The 18,897-nt window shown below is 43.0% G+C and overlaps 1 protein-coding gene across 1 annotated transcript; it reads right to left on the bottom strand.

Annotated features, from left to right (window-relative positions):
- Positions 1 to 2,379: 2,379 nt before the first annotated feature.
- RAD21L1 (RAD21 cohesin complex component like 1) lies at positions 2,380 to 18,341 on the bottom strand. The gene is given in 13 exon segments (XM_040608901.1): positions 2,380 to 2,589; positions 3,645 to 3,722; positions 4,334 to 4,423; positions 5,130 to 5,269; positions 6,071 to 6,173; positions 7,398 to 7,627; positions 8,647 to 8,760; positions 9,696 to 9,797; positions 10,412 to 10,597; positions 10,994 to 11,100; positions 12,559 to 12,658; positions 15,243 to 15,372; positions 16,967 to 18,341. Coding segments are annotated over 13 exon segments (1,734 nt in total). The 5' UTR covers positions 17,111 to 18,341.
- Positions 18,342 to 18,897: the final 556 nt, after the last annotated feature.

Genomic DNA, 18,897 nt, shown 5'->3' with positions numbered 1-18,897 from the left:
TTTCCAAATTCTTTAATGAGCAAACACCTAGGGCGAGGCTGCTGGGCGCCCACTGGGAGCTGCCCAGTGACTCACTGTGGTCCACCTGGCACAGCCGGGGCCTCAGCTCCATCCCCCGGCGGCTGCAGGCACCCTGTGGGGCACGGTGAGGTGCACATACACGTGTGTAACGTATAGGCACGTAACAGCCCAGGTGTATGCATGCAGGTATAGACTTACGGAGGGAAAGCGTTCACCGGTCGGCAAGGTGGGGGCTCCTGGGCTGGGCCTGGACCCCGGGCTGGCAGGCTGGGCCAGGTTAAAGCCCAAGCCCCCACCTCACTCACACCGCTGCACCCCGCCAGCACTGAGCTTCCCCTGCCATCGCAGGCTCCCTTGGTAACTCCCCCACGGTTATTTCAGAACACTGACAAACCTGTTTTGTAAATACACGCCAGTCTTTCTTCCAGGACTATTTCCTGCAAGATTTGTACCTCATTTATTCTGACACTCAGACTGTTTTCAATGTACATATATATCCTGCCTGTCATTTATTCCTGCCTGCCTCCTGCCCGCCTCCATCCTCCTTTTGTTCCCTCTTTCCTGGTGAATCCATTGCACAGCCTCTCTCCTTGCAAGGAAAATTAATGAGTTATTGCATCTGCTGCTGCTGGAGCTGCTCTTGCCATGCAGCAGCAGCAGACATGGCACTGGCGGAAGCTCTGATGCGGGGTGCAGAGTCATTTTGGATGGCTTTTGGGGGAGAAAAAATGGTTTCTCTTCCCTCCCCAGCCCACCGTTTCCCAGGAAGTGTGGTGTGGAGCAGGGGGCTCACCGAGATACATGCTGTGCCAGGGGGGATCAGACCTGCTGTGGGCTTGCTCCCGAGGTGCCAAGCGTGAGATCTGGAGAACTGAACCCCCTCCTCAGCCCGGGTCCGTACTCAGCTCCTGAACAAAACCGTGGCCTGGCCCCAGAGGGGAGAGGGAGGTAAGCCGCTCCCGATTATGGTCGGCCTCAGAGAGCATCACTCCTATTCACATCAGAAAAGGGAAATACTATCTATTCTGCAGAAAACAGAAAGGTTTTTAACAAACAGGATCCCTTTTCCCTCCCATACACCCAGAAAAGGCTTCTTATTGCTTATTTTAATCAAATACTACATGGAAAATGGGAAACCAGGTGAAACCCTCGTAATCAGGCAGCCCAACCCCCAGCCCGTCCCTTCCCACCCAGCACAGTGTCTTCACTCATTTTAAAATCTTTTTATTCCTCTGAACAGACCCCTCAAAATCAATTCCTGGCACCCCCTACACCCTGCCTGCACAAATAAATCAATGCATGGCAGGAACAGCACACGTCAGCAGGACCAGATGCACGGGGTGCAACTGAACACCCACAAAACCAGGATGACAATATCATCCATCCGTTTAAATTTTAAGGAAAATCACCAAACCCACTTGACTCTAAGAAGGCAAACCCAAAGGACAGCTTAGGCTGCGGCTGGTTTTGATCCTTCAGAACAAAGGAAACATCTTCTTGTGATTTTTATTGATTTCAGATTAAGAGATATCAGCATACCCGCAGCACTGTAACACTCCAGAGTGCTGAGCACACACAACCATCCCGTGCATCACAGGTTTGATATGACTGAAAAACACTACCTTTACAAAAATGACAGCAGAAGTATTAAAACTTATTCTAAATTAGATCAAAATGCAAAGAAGTAATAACATTTCAGTTTAACATCCATTTTTAATTAGGTCTATGCCTAAATAAAAGTTTTAGTCTCTAAGTAAACGTGCTCCATGATATCTAACATGGGAGGATTTCTCCTGTGTGACTTTTCGAGGGATAATGTAACTCCTCTCTGCCTGAACACATGAAAACGGTGCTGGAGACAGGAGCTTGCTAAACCTTAAAATACCAAATACTGAACATTCTTTGAAAGGAATAATTTCAAATAGACTAATTTTTTGGCAAAGTAAGCTTAACAGACTTCTCTTGCTGAAGGCATTAGATAATTCACACTCACAAGCCCTGTTAATCACCTAACCTCCAAAGCTGCTCTCTGAGGAAGGTTTTTAAGGACTTTCATACAATCCTTCACAGTGTAAATCACTTATGTAGAATATGTATTTTAGCTATATTGTATTAATGGAATAACTAACTGCTCATCACATAAACATATATATTAAAATAAACCTACTAGTGAACACCTTGGTGGCCAACACTGAGGCAGCACACCTGCACAAGCTGGGACCTGGCAGTTCGGAGAGGTGGTATAATATAAAGGCAGCTCCGCTCAGTTACCACAGCTTGACAAGACATTAAATCATCTTTTTTTCCCCCAGGAAATCTATTTGCTGGAAAATTTAGAATTAAGATTTTTTTGTTAGCTTATCCAAATATTGCATGATTTCAGCAAGTGTCAAACATTGGGCCAGTGGTGGCTGTAATGTCAGCAAAGGGAGCGCTCTGATGAAGTGCAATAACTGACTGCTTCTGCAGGACAAGGAAGATGTAAAACTGGGCTGCGACTTCTTTCCGGTTGTTTTTCCAACAGAGCTCCCGAAAACTGAACGAACGCATGCCTGATCTCTTCAGGTGCTGCATGAGAGAAATGAGAACATCAGTCAGGTCAGCTTCCCTGCCCATAAACCCAGATCCCATCAAAGCTGAACCGAAGAGCGCTGCTCGGAGTGAATATTTTCTGCTTGAACACCTTGAATAGGATCTTATCTTGGCATTTGCATTTATGTAAGTGGCTCTTAACATTTTATTGCCATAATATTGCTAGCACCTACCTACGTTACTAAAATCTACATATGCCCAGTTCCACTGAATTCACCGAAACAGTATTGAGGCATGCGATGAAGCACATCTATAAGGGTTCTCATGATTCAAAATGATAAGAACCGCCGCATGCCTTGTTCATGGGATACAGAGTACCGGCTGTATCACAGGCAATTTCAGTCACATCTAACGAAGTGGTATTATTGCTTGGTTTTTAATGGCGCTTGGACATTCAGCATCAGAGCAGCCTGTTAGAGCTGGCTTCTGTTAGAGTCCTGGCGATACGGCGTATGATGTCTTACATTACAGTTTCACCAGTTTCACCAGGATTTCTGCAAGAAAAGCAGAATAAACCTTCCCAAGGCAAAGGCTGCCCTCCCTGGTGAATTTCAAGCACCTTGAAAGCACCAGGGCATTAAAACCTCTTAAAGAAGGTGATACCAGCTTTCTTTTTAACGTAACCCTGATTCATTTCCCTAGCTGACATCTCAAGAGGATGAATAGCTAAACAATGGCACCCGGCAGTGCCCAGCTGAGATCTGGAAGCCTGTAAGCAGCTGTGAGTTGGGTTTTCTAGAGATACTCCAGAGCATACTCATAGAAGGAAGAGAGCAAGGGCCTAGCATTAGAGCAAACACTGCCCTGAAAGCAAACGTTCAGGAAGTTCTAGCGATTCCAGCAGCTGTGGGAGAAGACACTGTGTCAGGCACTCAGACTTTTCCTATGTAAATACCCAATAAAATGCAGTTACACGCTGCATATAAAGAGGCAGCAATATGACCAACAGTCTAAGTAGGAGATTTTCTGACATGGTCCACCTGCAATCAACACCTGGCTTTGGCATCTAATGACTAAATCCTGCACAGTACCTGTAAAGTTCTTAATAACTGAAGAGTTCTTTTGCTCCACCTTAGTTCTTCACTGTCTTTCCTGTTCCTTGTTAGTTCCTCGAGAGGAAATAGAACAGAAGGTTAGACAGCACGTGTAAAAAGTCACACCCCATGATGATAAAAAGGACAAGAGTTTTAGCCTAATTGAAAATCCAGCTGGAGCTGGGCATTTTGATGGCCATACTCAGGATAACTGACACCTCTGTGGCCATACCGGGCTTTGTGAAACAGAGAAAAGAATGTGTTCTGGTTTTGACTTTGTGAAAGGTTGTATTGGTCAGGGGCCAAAAAGAATGTTCAAAAATTTGGATTTAGATTTTGGGCTTCACCTCTGAAGTCAACAGGAGAAGACTGCCCTTGTTTCAGAGTGTCTGAGCATCCTCACAGCCAGTAAGTTCAGAAACTGTTTCCTTCTTACAGGAAGCACCATCTCTATGTAAGGAGCTGTTTCCCTCCCAGACTGTAACCTTTGAATGTGGGAATACCGCAGCCCTGATTATCAAGCTATACAGTTTCTGACTGGCAAAACATGTACTAAAGATGATGTTAGTACACCAAAATGCACTGTAAGTTCATGACGCTATTACAAATATTTTTAAAACATTTCTGAGGAAGAACACCGTTCTCTTCTGAAATAAGTCAGAGGGGTCAGCTTCGGGTATGCATACATTTGCTAACTCAGCTGGCTGTGTTTCAGCTTCTTGGCCCGGGCAATTGTTCACCAGTGAGGAGCTCTCAGAGAAAGTCAGTCTATCCTGCTGTTAGAACAGAAGGGATGATCAGTAGGCAACACCATTTATGCATACAGTGCACTTCTCAATTACATAATTCTGCTCAAAGCATTTACTGTAATAAACCAAAATGATTTAATAGTTGCTATTTCTACCATGTCTGTTCTCACATAGGCAGGGACCTCGCTGTAGTATTTGTCCTACAGCTGGGTCTGTACCTATGGCCTCCGTTCAGACACAGACCCTGCATTTTCTACTCCTGTTAGGTCCAATTTTGTCATTCTTTTTCAGCTTTAGTGAGTTTCATATTCTCTAAAGAATGCCCTTTCAAGTCAGCATAAATGAAGACAGCAGAAATAATTTGTTATTGCTTAAGTATTTTCTCAATACGAGACACAAAAGGTAAGTTTTATCCTTTATCAAGATGATTATATTTATCTCTTTAGTACAAAGAGTCTGTATTTCCTATTAAGATTTCATTTATGCTTAATGGTTAGACTGTAATCTATACTTATTAATAGACATTTTAATTAATCATTCATTCATTGTAAAGCTACTAAAGTGCTAATAAATAAATTTTCGTAACACAAGCTACTTAATGCTACATCGGCTGTTTCTAGCATCCTTTTCAAACATGTATTAGTAATTTGTTAATGTGTGTTACACAGAAGCCTAGCATAAAATGAAAACAATAAATACATATAGGTCTCTAAAATTTATGGAAACTGCTCACTATCATTTCACCACAGTTATCATGAGTTTCTTTTCTGTTATTCTGTGATGTCAACATAAACAAATCATTTCTAGTTTTTCTCTCAGTCTCTGAATGAGCTGATTCCTGCAGGTAACTTGGCTCTTCTACTATCAGCATCTCTGTATTAATAAAAAAACAAGGTTTAAGAGGCAATTACTGTGAATCACTGTCCTTAAAAAAACAAACAAACAACACTGAACAACAAAACTCACACCCTAGCTAGCAATCTTTGAAAGAAAGGGACAGAATGAGTAAATACAGAATAAATATTATCCCCAATAGGACCATGGAATAAGAATCACCTTCCAAGAGAGTTTCTCCTTTTCTAAAAGTTGACCTTTATGGACTTGCAGGAGGTGCTTTTGTTGATTAACTTGTGGGGCAGACATACAGATTATACTTGTGGCAGAGCAGTGGAGTAAAAGCAGATACATCACCCTTTCAGATCTAAAATGGAACATTTCTTCTTGCTTGATATTAACCAAAACACAATCTTTAGGTTGCAAATGGAAGTTATTTACATGAATTTGGAAATCTAGAGAGCAGTTTGATTACACTCAGAACAAGTGAGAAGCTTTTTTTAAAAAAAAAACACCACCACCAAATCTGGTAGTTTGGTAGACAATTACAGAAACCAAAGCTGAAACCAAAAATACTTCCTTATGCCACAAGGAAGAAAAAGACTTCCATTCAGTTTCTGATCTAAGGAACAAAAGAACAGCAAAGTACTTATAAAAACAAAAAAACTTTTCATTTTTATTTAAAATAATTAACAGCCACTTTCCTTAACATTTAACTTTCTTGGCCTTTGATTTATAGAACACTGCACACAAACACTGTGCACATGTCTCTCAAACATTATGTAAAACAGAAAACATTTTCTAACAGCTAATTCTGCAACAACAGAACTAAAATATTACCTGTGGTATCTTGCTCTTTTCTTGTTTCTTCCATTTCAGACTCCCTCTGTATTCCTTTTCTTCTCATATTAAATCTGTGACTCTTGAAGCATTTTGCAAACAACTGAAATACAAGCTGTATATTAATTGCTGCAACCCAGAATTCAGATATTTGAATCAGGTAATCCTGAAAATCTGGAATAGCCTTCTGCAGCTTCAACTTTGTCAGCAAACTTCATGAAGAAATAACTAAGGGACAGCTTGGATCATTTTTCCTTGAAGCCAGTAAGCAAGGATGAAAAAAGAATATCTGCAGTTATGTGTGTGGATTTCTCTCCCCATGTACTGGTATATGAGTATTTTTCATCCTCATAAAGAGCAAGTTGTAATTCTGCACCTCGACTCTAAGTGGTGAAGCTGTGCTGCTATAACGAACCTGCAGAGCTGTTTGCCTGGAGACCCTGCCTCCCAGATCTCTCCAAGCCACACAACAGAAGAAAGAGTGCAATTAACATAAGGCTGCTGCACACAGGTCACACCGTTGTTATTTCCTATCACCTTGTATGCCTGTTGAGCTCTTTTTTATCTTATCACCAGCTCTAAACTTACAGCTTCTTTGAAGGATCTGTCAGATACTACATAGGGACACAAGAGGCTTTGATAGATAGTATTTCCATAAAACTGTCTTGTGCAAAAAAGACCCGTAAGGTGCACAGCCACAGAAAAGGGTGGTCTGGCCCACCCTGCTAGCCAAAATGATCAGCAATCAGGAACCTCTTGGTCCTCTGAAAAGCAAGTCCCTGGCTGCTCTCCAGCTGGCAAGTGCAAAACAAATTGGCATACTGATTTTCTAAAGCCATTAACAATATCATAAGAATAACGTTCATGCCTGATGTACTTTAAAGTAAACATAGAGGAAAGATGTGGTCTCATATTGATTACAGAGCAGAAACAAAACAGAAAATAATAAAGTAGAAAGCAGAAAAGAAATTGACAGAAATCTAAATAGTTGTGTATTAGTGTACAGTCAGGTGCCAATATGTGAAATGAAACATCAGCTTTCAACTTTGTCGTGTTTCACCTGTTGTTGGGGTGCTAGAGATAAAAGTTGCGAGCTCTACATACTGTCTTTCTGATGAAACAATTAGTGGTGAGTTTGCAAATAATCATCAGGTATCCAACTGAACTTTACTGCAAAACAATACTTTCAGTGATGCTACGCACCTGCAGTTTGCTAGGAGTTCACATGAAACCAAGTCTGCAAAATGTCTTTCAGTTAGACCCTAGGTGTGCAACAGTCCCATAATCTATACAGTGACATTAAAACCTACAAGAAATTGATCTTTACCATTTGCAGATCAGCATGAACCACAGGCTGTGTAGCATGGAACAGGAGTTTATCCACACCTCCTGATTTCTTCCACATCATTGTTTTTTTTGTTGGGGGTGCAAGGTCTAATGTAGTAAGAATGTCCGTGCAGTTGTTAAGTTGGTTGTATATAGTGTTACAGCTGAGTTCCTTCTCTACATCCACAAGCAACTTCCTCTTTCTTTTATTTTTTTTCCTCTGGGTCACAGCTACATAGAACAAGTATTTAAAAAAAAAAATCTAAGAAGGTCTAGTCACAGAACACTTAGGCATTAAAAAAAAGCACTGTGAATCAAAGGGACAGGCTGCTGACCTGAAACACCACATAGACTTGAAAATCAAAGTACAAGTGCATGTGCCGTTTCTCCAGAATTTTTCATAAAGTATACTCTTTGTATCCTTGTACAGGAAATTCATGTGTTTAGTTATGGAAGACATATGACTACCATACTAAAGAACCAGGAATGTGAGGACTTAATAAGAACACAAGATATACCAACAAAATTGAGTAAGCTGTCTTTAATCCATCAGGAAGGTCATTGTTCCAAGAACTGCTGATGTACTCAACAGGTTTCATTACCTCATAATTAATATCTGTATTTGTCAGTTTAATCCTTTAGGAATTTAATTTAGATGTACATAGTAAACATGACAGAAAGACACGGATTGGTTATATAGCTGTAACTTATTGAATATTATTTTAGCAGACTGGAAAATTCCAGTATTTTAAATATTAATGTCAACATGAACTTGTTTATTTGCTAGCAGCCACCAACACGATGGGTGACATTTAAATTTACTTACAGAAGAAATTAAATATTTTTCTTATTGGATCTTATTAAAGTTAAAAGTTTGCAAAACAGAATTTTACAAAGGCCTGAAAGTTTTAAGATTGTTATTTTACACATAAAAATCACTGATGTGTCACTAACAGTAGAAGTTCTTTGGCTGAAACCTCAGTAACATTCATGAACAGCCCACGCTTGCACTGTTAGCAGAACTGAAGAGCAAGGAAACTTGATTTGGTACGCAGAAGAAACTGTCAGCAGAGATTTGGGCAGATCAGGTGAATACCTGATATTGGTTTGTGTAATAGTTACCATAAAATAGAACTATGACAGTAGGAGCCGATGAAATCTAAAGTGGGAATAACCTGTTTTGTTCTAACAAGAAGAAAATGAAAGCTAGTTAGTGCAAACATTCAACAAGAAACTGGTCAAGTTCTGACCTGTATCATCAACTGGCTCAAGCACAAATCCATCGTGTTCCATCAATGAAGGCATTGTTTCATTCATTAGATGACTTACTTCCTTAATGGTGGTGTCTGTGCAGTTGGACTCAACTGTAAGAAAACCCAGCAAATAATCCAAATTAAAAAAAGTTTACAAGATGGAAAAATTTCTTAATCTCACAACAAAGAATGAAAGCAGACAAAAAGGATCAAAATTAGAAAACTGTGATTTTATCTATGTTCTCACAATTACCTTAACCAGTAATAACTGTCTCTGCTTCTGCACTACACACTTCCCTTTGCTGACACCAGAACCTGTATGACCGGGTGGTGGAACAGACGGAAGAACTGGTAGAAAAACCCACCCAATGAAAAATGTTTGGGGAGAAAAGTGGTTATTTTCAATATGTATCTGTTTCCAGTTCCAGGCAACTGCATGGCAGTGTGGGCATCTCTGTCAACATAAAAGGAACAGGTAGTAGCAGGACTAGTGCAAGGAAAGGCAAGTGCCACTGTTTCACTTCAAAGCTGTTCCAGAATTCTCAGTTTTAAAGTAACAGTGTGATGGGGGTATAAGGATTTAAGATATAAAAAAATTTCCAGAAATACTTTTCAAAAAAATTATTTCTTTCACCAATATCAAACCAAAAGACGACTAGGAACTTTATGAACTACTGAAGTGTCATTTGCTGCTGAAATATGAAGCCAGAAATACTCATAGGTAAAGTTCAAAGTCACAGCATACCCTTGTTCAGTTTCCTTTCCCCTACAAAAGCCTTATCGTACTGCCTAAGCAGCAGGGTGGATCAACAGCGTATCCAACAGGATGTCACATAAAAGTGTTTCTAAGCAATGTCACGTTACAGATCTGGAATCCCTAGGTCAAATTAAATTGTACCTAAAATGGTGGATGGATATTAGAAAAAAAAATTAAAGGAAAAGAACAAAAGAGAAAGGCTCCAGATATTATACAGAGCTGAATGTGAGTAACTTTAGGCATTAATACAGAGGGTTTGTGTAAGACAGAGCAGACACTGCAGACTCACTGGCTATGCTGTTCTCTGGCAGATCTTGTGACAAAGGATGTTCTTCCTTCATATCAAGAATGTCTTTATCCAGATCATTTTGCTCATCCCTCAACAGGATTTCTTAAATACAAAATGGATAGTTTTAATCATTCTAAGTCTCAGTAGTTATAAATTAGTCTGATACAGCCTAATGTTAATTATTTAAGGTTAATTCTCTGCAAACTAAAATAAGCTCAGCTTCCACAGATGGCTGTCAACGGTACAGCTGTCTTCAGCAGCACAAAAACGGGAACGTTAGTCTTACTTCTGAGATTTCCACCTTTTCTTTGAAAAGTAGAATAGTGATACTGGTTTAAAAGTATAAATAAAGATTTATATAAATACTCTAAACCACATAGATGTAGAAACTACTTTGCTGCCTTTGTTATTACAACAATAAGGATAAAAATGCTGCAGTATATCACCTCTGAAAATATAAATTAAACTGTTAAATATTAGGTATAAATAAAATTACTTTAATTCTAAATAATTTATATCCTTTAAAACAATTTTATGTGGCAATGTCTAAGTGATCATAGATTTAGTGACAAGTAAAAAAAAAGAAGTATGAAAACAACAAAAAATATAGGATTTATGTTTGAAAGCAATCACTTTCATTCTATCCTGTTTGTTTTCCTGTAAGAATAAAAATATTTGGAAAGAAGCTAATTCTGTTTATCTATGGCAAACCCTACCAATCATATCTACACCATTCTCCTCATCTCCAAAACAGTCATGCTCAAAACAGTAAGCATCTTCACGCAGTGCAGACTTGTCTCCATTTACACTCGCAGAGTTGTGATCAGCCACAGGACTCCTACTGCTCATTAAGATGCTGCTGTCAAAGAAGCTCTGTTTTCTTAGTGCATCTGGTTCTTCATCTGAATAAACACAGAATTTCTGATGCTTCATCTGCCTGAATTTTTGAAACACGTATTTATCAATTTCCTAATTTTTCACATATTTTTTAAAAGATTGTAACATATCCCATACCTCAAATGGAACAAACAACAAACAATTCTAGCTAATTCAGTAAAAAGCAGAAAATGTTTGGTTTGATTCTCAGTCTCCAATATCATATTATATTACTTAGAGTACTTACACTAAAATTTAAGCATAAGACAGTATGACAGGCCAATCAGCACAAGTGTGAAACACACACACTTTCAATAATACACACACTTTTTTCACGTCTGGAAAGCACTCAGACTGTACAATTTTTTCCACAAAACACACTTTTCCTTATGGAATATTTCTAATTTCTCAACTTCTCTCACCAAAGTTTCTATCACAGAGAAGTATATTGCTTTCGTAATCCTCTGTAAGTGTGATGTCTTCAGCTCTGCTCTGATTCAAGGTAAAATGTTCAGCAACTTCAATGGAACTGACGAAAAAAACATTATACAAAATATAGGGTGAACTGAAACCTATTGACCAGTTAGCTGGAACATGAAAACTTGGTCCTAAACAGTCTTCAATCCTGACACTTTGTCATGAACCCCCCCAAAAGATAGCTTCTGTTTTCTATGGCATTGAAAGTACCCTGGCTGCTCCTCACTTCTGTGGAGAGAGAACAACTGCTTCCCAAGGCTATTTGCAGACAAGTCGTTTTTAAGGGGGTTTTGATAAAATTCACTCCTTTGGATTTCCTCTAAAAGCTGAAAATAAGCATATGGAAACCAGGTGCTATAGGTTTATTAAAATTGATACCTCTAAGCAAGTGGGCAGCTGCTGCCTTTGCTAGCCAAAATTTCCATGCATGCAATCACCAATGTATGTCATGCAGCGAAGACTGAACCTGCACTAGCTGTGAGAGGAGACAGCTGGGAGAGGTCCATGAGGAAGGGGAAAGCACTGTGTTACCCAGCTTCAGAATACTGCCCACATCTGGAACTCCATGGACAAATGATCCAGATGTATACTCAGACAGCAGCCCCCACAAGAAACAGCAGACATAGCTATAAGAACAAGGGCAGCAGCTGTACTCCTTATTTCACATTTCACCACTCTCTTTTGCCAGAAAACTTGGTCTCATGCGAGTTTGTTCACATCCAAGCCCTGCTATCTACTGGGTGCTCACCCCGTAACAGGCATCTAATCAGTGTAACGCCATCATCTGTAAATCAAACCACACAGATTCTTTGGGTAGGCGGCAAAGGCATGCTTTACAGTTAGCACACTGAAGTACTTGAATAAATAGTTTTACCTGGCAGCTGTACTTGGAAAATACTAAATACTAACAGATCCCATCAAGCTGTATTTATGACAAGGTACAGAGGAAGCTTCAGCAGAAATCCCTTATCCTGGACCTCTGGGGGCATTGCAGACACCAGAAACGTGTCTTGGCCTCCCACTTTTTATCAGTTTTTCTACATTCTGTCAGAAAAGCCAAAGAAATATGCTGGCTTTTCATGGGGAGCCAAGCTGACTACTGCTGATAAAATGCCCCAGCCCAAAGAGCAATGGAGCAGAAATTAAATACAGTTACACAATGGAACAGTGCAACATTGCAAGGTTACTAGCCAGAGCTTCCTTGGTCTTACAATGGCATTTATATTAACTTTTATATCTTTTCTTGAGGGAAGAAAGTTGTTTGCAGGCTTCACTCAGACAATTTAAAATCCTGAAGTCAAGTTCCATACGTTATTTCATTGTAGATGTCTGGACTTTGAGGAACCCTACCAAAGTAAAATTCATGTGACTGTAAAGCTGACTTGGAATTTAGGAGAATTCAGTTATCAAATCAGAGCAATTCTATCTGAGTCCTGATCAGATAACAGAAAGGATATGCTTTACTTCTAGAAATACTAAAATAATGAGTAAAAACTAGGAAAGCATTTACTTTAAATCAAGTAGTGGCATTTCAAAATCATGAAATTCTTCAGGTAATGTAATGGACAGATAATCAGCCTCAAAGTTCTCTTCTAGAAGGTCAACAAGTCCTAAAAGAAAGAGACAACATAACAAAATAAGTATCAATAAAAGTAATGTTCTCCCAAGTACATATAATAAGACTGTAAACCTGTCAGGAATGTCTGCTGCCTTTCTAAATAACAGAAAGGTAAAGCTTAAGCACTTTGCCAACAGGACTCCGAAGTGGAATTAAAATCCTTAGTTTACATATACTTTAGAAGCCTTATTGTTTTACAGACAGATATGGAAGAGTCTGCTGCTACAGGACTTGAAATACAGTCAATCCATTGGGTTTATGAACAGCTATATTAAGTCCCTGAAAGATTCTCACAACTGACATTTAGCCTAGCGCCTTCCATAGCACTTGAAATGAATTAGTGCATTTTCTTTTTCTCTCCTGTGTCTGTATAACACTGTTCTCCAGCATCAAATAACTATGAAGTGAGACTGCAAATATGTGGTCATCAGAGAATCCTGGAACCATTTGTGAAGTAACAGATTTCTGAAGGCCATCTAACCCAACCTTTTGCTCAAAACAGGGTTAATTTATAAGTTTGATCACTTCTGACTATTTCTGCTGATGGAGATTCACAGCATGCCTGGACAGCCTGTTTCAGCATTTTACCACTTCCACTGAGAATTCGACCCCCACCCTCTGCCCCCTTAGATCTCACGGGAGTCTCCATTGCCGCAGCTGTGACTGTTGTGTCTTGTTCTTGTGGTGTGTAGTCCTCTATAACTACTATAATAGTAGGCATTCAAACTAGAAACTTATACCAGTACAAACTGGGTACTTATTGTGTTTCTTCTAGAGATTTCCAAATGTTGACAAATGATAACTTGTCACAACACTCTCCAAACTAGCCAGCTGCAACAAGGTCTTTTACCATCTCATACCAGCATTCTCTTCATGCCAGTCCCTCCACTGCCTTCTCCTCTCCTCACCTCATCCAGAGCATACACACACTCTCTCTCTCTGCTTCTTCCTCAGCTGCTCTCTCTTCATTGGCTCTCAACCACTTAACTTAACCAGCCACAGCTACACCTTATCTACACCGGCCAACCCACCACCCCTGAAGCCAACCCACAGTTGTATATTATCAATACTAATTAACCCAGCTTCATTCTTCTACACTAACTAACTACTCATGATCGTTAACCAGTTCTGTTTAATATCTTTATTGATGATCTGGATGAGGGGATCTAGTGTACCCTCAGTAAGTTTGCAGGTGACACCAAGTTGGGCAGGAGTTTTAATCTTCCTGAGGGCAGGAAGGCACTGCTGAGGGGTTTGGACAGGCTGGATCGATGGGCCAAGGCCAGTTGTATGAGGCTCAAGAAGGCTCAGTGCAGGGGTCCTGCGCTCGGGTCACAACAGCCACTTGCAGTGCTGCAGGCACTGGGCAGAGCAGCTGGGCGGCTGCCCAGTGGGAAAGGGCCTGGGGGTGATGGTCATCAGCCAGCTGAATATGAACTGGCAGTGTGCCCAGATGGCCAAGAAGGCCAACAGCACCCTGGCTTCTGTCAGAAACAGTGTGGCCAGCAGGACAAGGGCAGCGATTGTCCTTGGCACTGATGAGGCCGCACTGTGAATACTGTGTACAGTTTTAGGCCCCTTGCTACAGGAAAGACATGGAGGTGCTGGAGTGTGTCCAGAGAAAGGCAACAAAGCTGCTGAAGGGTCTAGAGCACAAGGCTGATGAGAAGCAGCCGAGGAAACTGGGTTTCCTGGAGAAAAGGAAACTCAGGGGAGACCTTCTTACTGTCTACAACTACCTGAAAGTTTGTAGGCAGGTGGGAGTCAGTCTCTTCTCCCAAGTAACAAGCAATAGGACAAGAGGAAACAGCCTCAAGTTGTGCCAGGGGAGGCTTAGATTGGATATTAGTAAAATTTCTTTACCAAAAGTGTTGTCAAGCATTAGAACAGGCTGCCCAGGAAAGTCACTGTCCCTGGAGGTTTTTAGAAAATGTGTAGATGTGGTGCTTAGGGACATGGTTTAGCAGTAGACTTGGCAGTGCTGGATTAATGGTTGTACTCGATGATCTTAAAGGTCTTTTCTAAGCTAAACAATTTATGAGTCTATCCTTAGGAATAATGTAGAGTAGGTATTCTGCAAACAGACCAGGTCACAAAGCACATTAGGGCTCACAACAGATGCTGGTGTCCTATTCTTGGCCTTTTTTTAGACAAATGTGCCTCCCCATTTGTTGCCTAAGTATGACAAACAAATAGCGTGTTGGAAAAGGACCCAGTCATCTCTGCTGCATTCTTTCTGGCTACATGGCTGGAGCTCAAAACACACTGTCAGATCTGGCACTAACACCCTGTTAGACATGTTGTTGGTGTCATTGGAAATTAAAATTAATTATCTAGCAACTGAAGCTGAATTCAAGCTTCTTCTTGTAAGACCACTTAAGACACCGCTTCTTTTAAAGGCGTCAAAGACCTGAAATCACGTTAAATTAAGCCAGACTAAATGTCAGCAGTAGGCACTAGTATGTTCAGTTTCCTTTGTTATCAATAACATGTATTTAACAGAAATATCAAAAAAAAACTTTTAAAATGAGAGCTGTAAAGGACACAGATGGAAAAATGCAGAATTCTGTACACACCTGGGCGAAAGGCTGTCTTCATTTTTGTCAAAGCTTCACCACAGTCTGCCAAGAGGTACTTTACTTTCCTGTGGTAAATCCGCACCACTCCTAGGAGTAAGTGCCCAGAGGTTCGCAGAGCTATTGTAAACTTTGATGATTTAAAAAAGTTGTTCAGGAGTTAGTATTTTTGGCAAAAATATCAAAATGAAAATATTACACAATAGTAACAGAGTTCCAGTAACATACCACAATACAGAGCTCTATGAAATTCAACAGGGCTTTGTACTGATATAGAGGATTGTAAACATAAATGAATTTTCAGAGCTAGGAACTTTGAGTTGATTCTGTTCCTAAACATTGCCATGCCAAAGCGTAAGTCCTGAACCGGTGCACTTACTTTATCTAAAACATCTCAGCTAAACACCAAGAAACAGCGTAACGCAACCTGAAACAGAAAGTAGCTGCCCTGTATCCTAGTATTTGACACTTTGGTTATTTGAGTGAACAGACAGGGTACCTATGCCCTTACTTCTGCAAAGAAAGGCCGTAACTATGCCCTTATTTATGCAAAGTCTTCCTGCACCAAGCACAGTCAAGGTGGTCATGCAGATGCTAGGCAGGACAGCATGCAAGGGAAAGCAAACAGTACTCAACTAGCACCTCTTGGAAAACACTTCCAAATAATACCAAGATTATTTTAACAGCACTCAACTAATAATAACCCATGCAAGACAGATGATGCAATTCAGGCTACCAAATATCAAGCAGGTATTTTCATGGAGAAAAAAGCCAAAAAATCTGCTTGCACCAGCCAAAAGCCTTGGCTCTCCTGAGCCATCGATTAGTGACAGCGCAAAGCGTTCCTCACTGTTCCCTTGGATGCAATTGCAACGGAGAGGCCAAGGACTGAGTCATGGCTACTTGACTGCCTGCATCTGTGCTTGCTTGAGTCATACCTTCTCTGTAATGACAGAGGACTTCAGCCTCCAGGACTGTTCATACAGAGTCTCTAATAAGCACTATGTGTGCTTAATTATATGTGTATATGATTATAATGGGGGACCTGGAAGAAGTCCACTGAAAGTGGAAACATGGTTACAATATGTCAAAAGTTATTTATGATAAGATCAGCAAAAGCATTCTCTGTGTACAATTTCACGGCAGTTTTCTTTGGTTAAGCAGCTTTGGTTAAGCTTGACTTTGGTTAAGCAGCTGACTTTTCAATTTTTTTGAGACAATTTCCTTGTATTTCGGAATACCAGTATTTCCCAAATTCTGTTGAATACCCACAGCCAGTACTCAAAGGCTCTGAAGAAAGACCATTGCTACCACACTGCACTGACGGGCTCATGTTGCCTCACGGGTGGCTGAAACCCACCTACCGTGATCCCTTGGCCAGCAGTGCCCACAGAGCGCTCCCTGGAGCTCTATCAGCATGCGGAAAAATACATTTGAATATACTGTGGTAACATTTGCTTACACTGTACATAAATGTATGCCACAGATCTCCAGGAGTAAAATAGCAAGTAAAATATTTATACAAGTATAACTCAATGAGGTGGAGATCTTATCTGAGTAAGAACTGAATAAAACCAGAGTAGGATTGTATCTCACACTGGTTTTGAAATAGCCACAAACTTGTCCTAAAGTAAGTCCCCATGATAGCAACAGTCCTGTTCCCTACAAAAGATGAACACCACCCCAGAATTTACCAGAAGATGCCTTCTCGTTTAATAGCATACCTTTGGTGAGATGATCTTTTCAACTGTAGTCTCTAAATTGCACTCAAATACTTGAGCTTTGGTAAGCTTCCTCTCCCAGTGGGCAGCAAGCCATATTTTGGCCAATGGCCCACGCTTGTTGATGAGCAAATTCAGGTAGAACATGATGCCTGGGGCAATGCCCACAGGCCAGCCCTGCTGCCACCTCCCAGGCTCTTGTCCTCCCAGTGGGAGAAGGGTCCTGGGGCATGAAGTGGGAAGAGGGATTTAGTGGAACCCTGAGGGGATGGAGGGACTCCACCAGGCGTTGAGGGGACAGGGGGATTTAGCAGGATCTGAGGGGATGGGGGAACCCAACCAGGCTCTGAGGGGACAGGGGGATTTGGCGGAACCCTGAGGGAATGGAGGGACCCAGTCAGAACCTGAGGGGATGGGAGGATTTGGCGGGACCCTGAGGGGATGTAGTGGGGGGAGGGATTTGGCGGGACCCTGAGGGGATGTAGTGGGGGGAGGGATTTGGCGGGACCCTGAGGGAATGGGGGGACCCAGTCAGGCCCTGAGGGGATTGGAGGATTTGGCGGGACCCTGAGGTGATGGGGTGTGAGGATTTAGTGGTATCTGGGGAGATGGGGGGTATCCAGCCAGGCCCTGAGGGAGTGAGAGAATTTAGCAGGAGCTGATGGGGTGAACACAGCTGGGCACTGAGGGGACAAGGGGGATTTAGTGGAATTTGAGGGGGTGGGGGACCCAAGTGGGTACTGAGGCAATGGGGCAGGGGGGATTTAGTGGAATCCTGAAGGGATGGAGGGATCTAGCCAGGTGCTGAGGAAATGGAAGGAGATTTAGTGGGGCCCTGAAGAGATGAGGGGAGCCAGCCAGGCTGTGAGGGGATGAGGTGACCTCACCAGGCGCTGAAGGGATCCCGCCAGGTGCTGAAGGGATGGGAGGATTTAGCAGGACCTGAGATGATAAGGGGACCCCACTGGGTGCTGAGGGGATAGGGGGAAATTAGTGGGATCAGAGGGGATGGAGGGACCTCACCAGGCACTGAGGTGATGCAGCCAGGTGCTATGGGGATGGGGAGGGGATTTAGCAAGACCTCGGGGGACAGAGGGACCTTGCTGGGCGCTGAGGGAAGGGGGGGATTTAGCAGAACCTGAGGAGATGAGGGGACCCCGCCAGGCGCTGAGGGGACCCTGCTGGCGGCTGGGGGATTTAGCGGGACCTGCGCGGACTGAGGGACCCCGCCGGGCCCTGAGGGGCCGGGGGGGATTTAGCGGCCCCTCCTCGGGCCCTGCGGCGGCGGCTCCCTGCGCGCCGCTGCCCGGCTGCCACCGCCTCTCTGCCCGTCTCCGGGTCGGGTTCCGTGTCCTGCGCCGTGCGGTGCCGCGCCGTGCCCTGCAGTGCCGTGCGATGCCGCGCCGTGCCCTGCACTGCCGTGCCGTGCAGTGCCGTGCCGTGCCCTGCAGTGCCGCGCCGTGCCCTGCGGTGCCGTGCCGTGCCGTGCCGCGCCGCGCCTGTGCGGGCAGCGCCTGTGCGGGCAGCGCGGCAGCCGGGCGGCGGGCGCTGCAGGGACGCTGCCTGCCCTTGCCCGAACCTGCGCGCCCGGCGTGCCTGCAGCTGCCTGGCCCCGGGCGGGGCAGCCCCACAGGCCTCCAGGCCGGTGTCAGTGAATCCCCGCTCCTCCCTGGCGCTCACAGGGAGCGTGCACGCACCTCCAGGAGCGCGATGCTGCTCATTTTAGGTTCCTGTGCCTGGCCAAGGCGGCCCACAGCACCCTGGCCTGTATCTGAAGCAGTGTGGCCAGCAGGACCAGGGCAGCAATCATCACCCTGTGCTCGGCGCTGGTGGGGCTGCACCGTGAATCCTGTGCGCGGGGTTGGGCCCCTCACTACAAGAGGGTCGCAGAGGGGCTGGAGTGTGTCCAGAGATGGGAACGGGGCTGGGGCACA

The sequence above is a fragment of the Falco naumanni genome, chromosome 10 (assembly GCF_017639655.2).
Source record: "Falco naumanni isolate bFalNau1 chromosome 10, bFalNau1.pat, whole genome shotgun sequence".
NCBI lineage: Eukaryota > Metazoa > Chordata > Aves > Falconiformes > Falconidae > Falco > Falco naumanni.
Note: the sequence above shows the minus strand (reverse complement) of the source record. Positions and strands in the feature narration are given on the sequence as shown.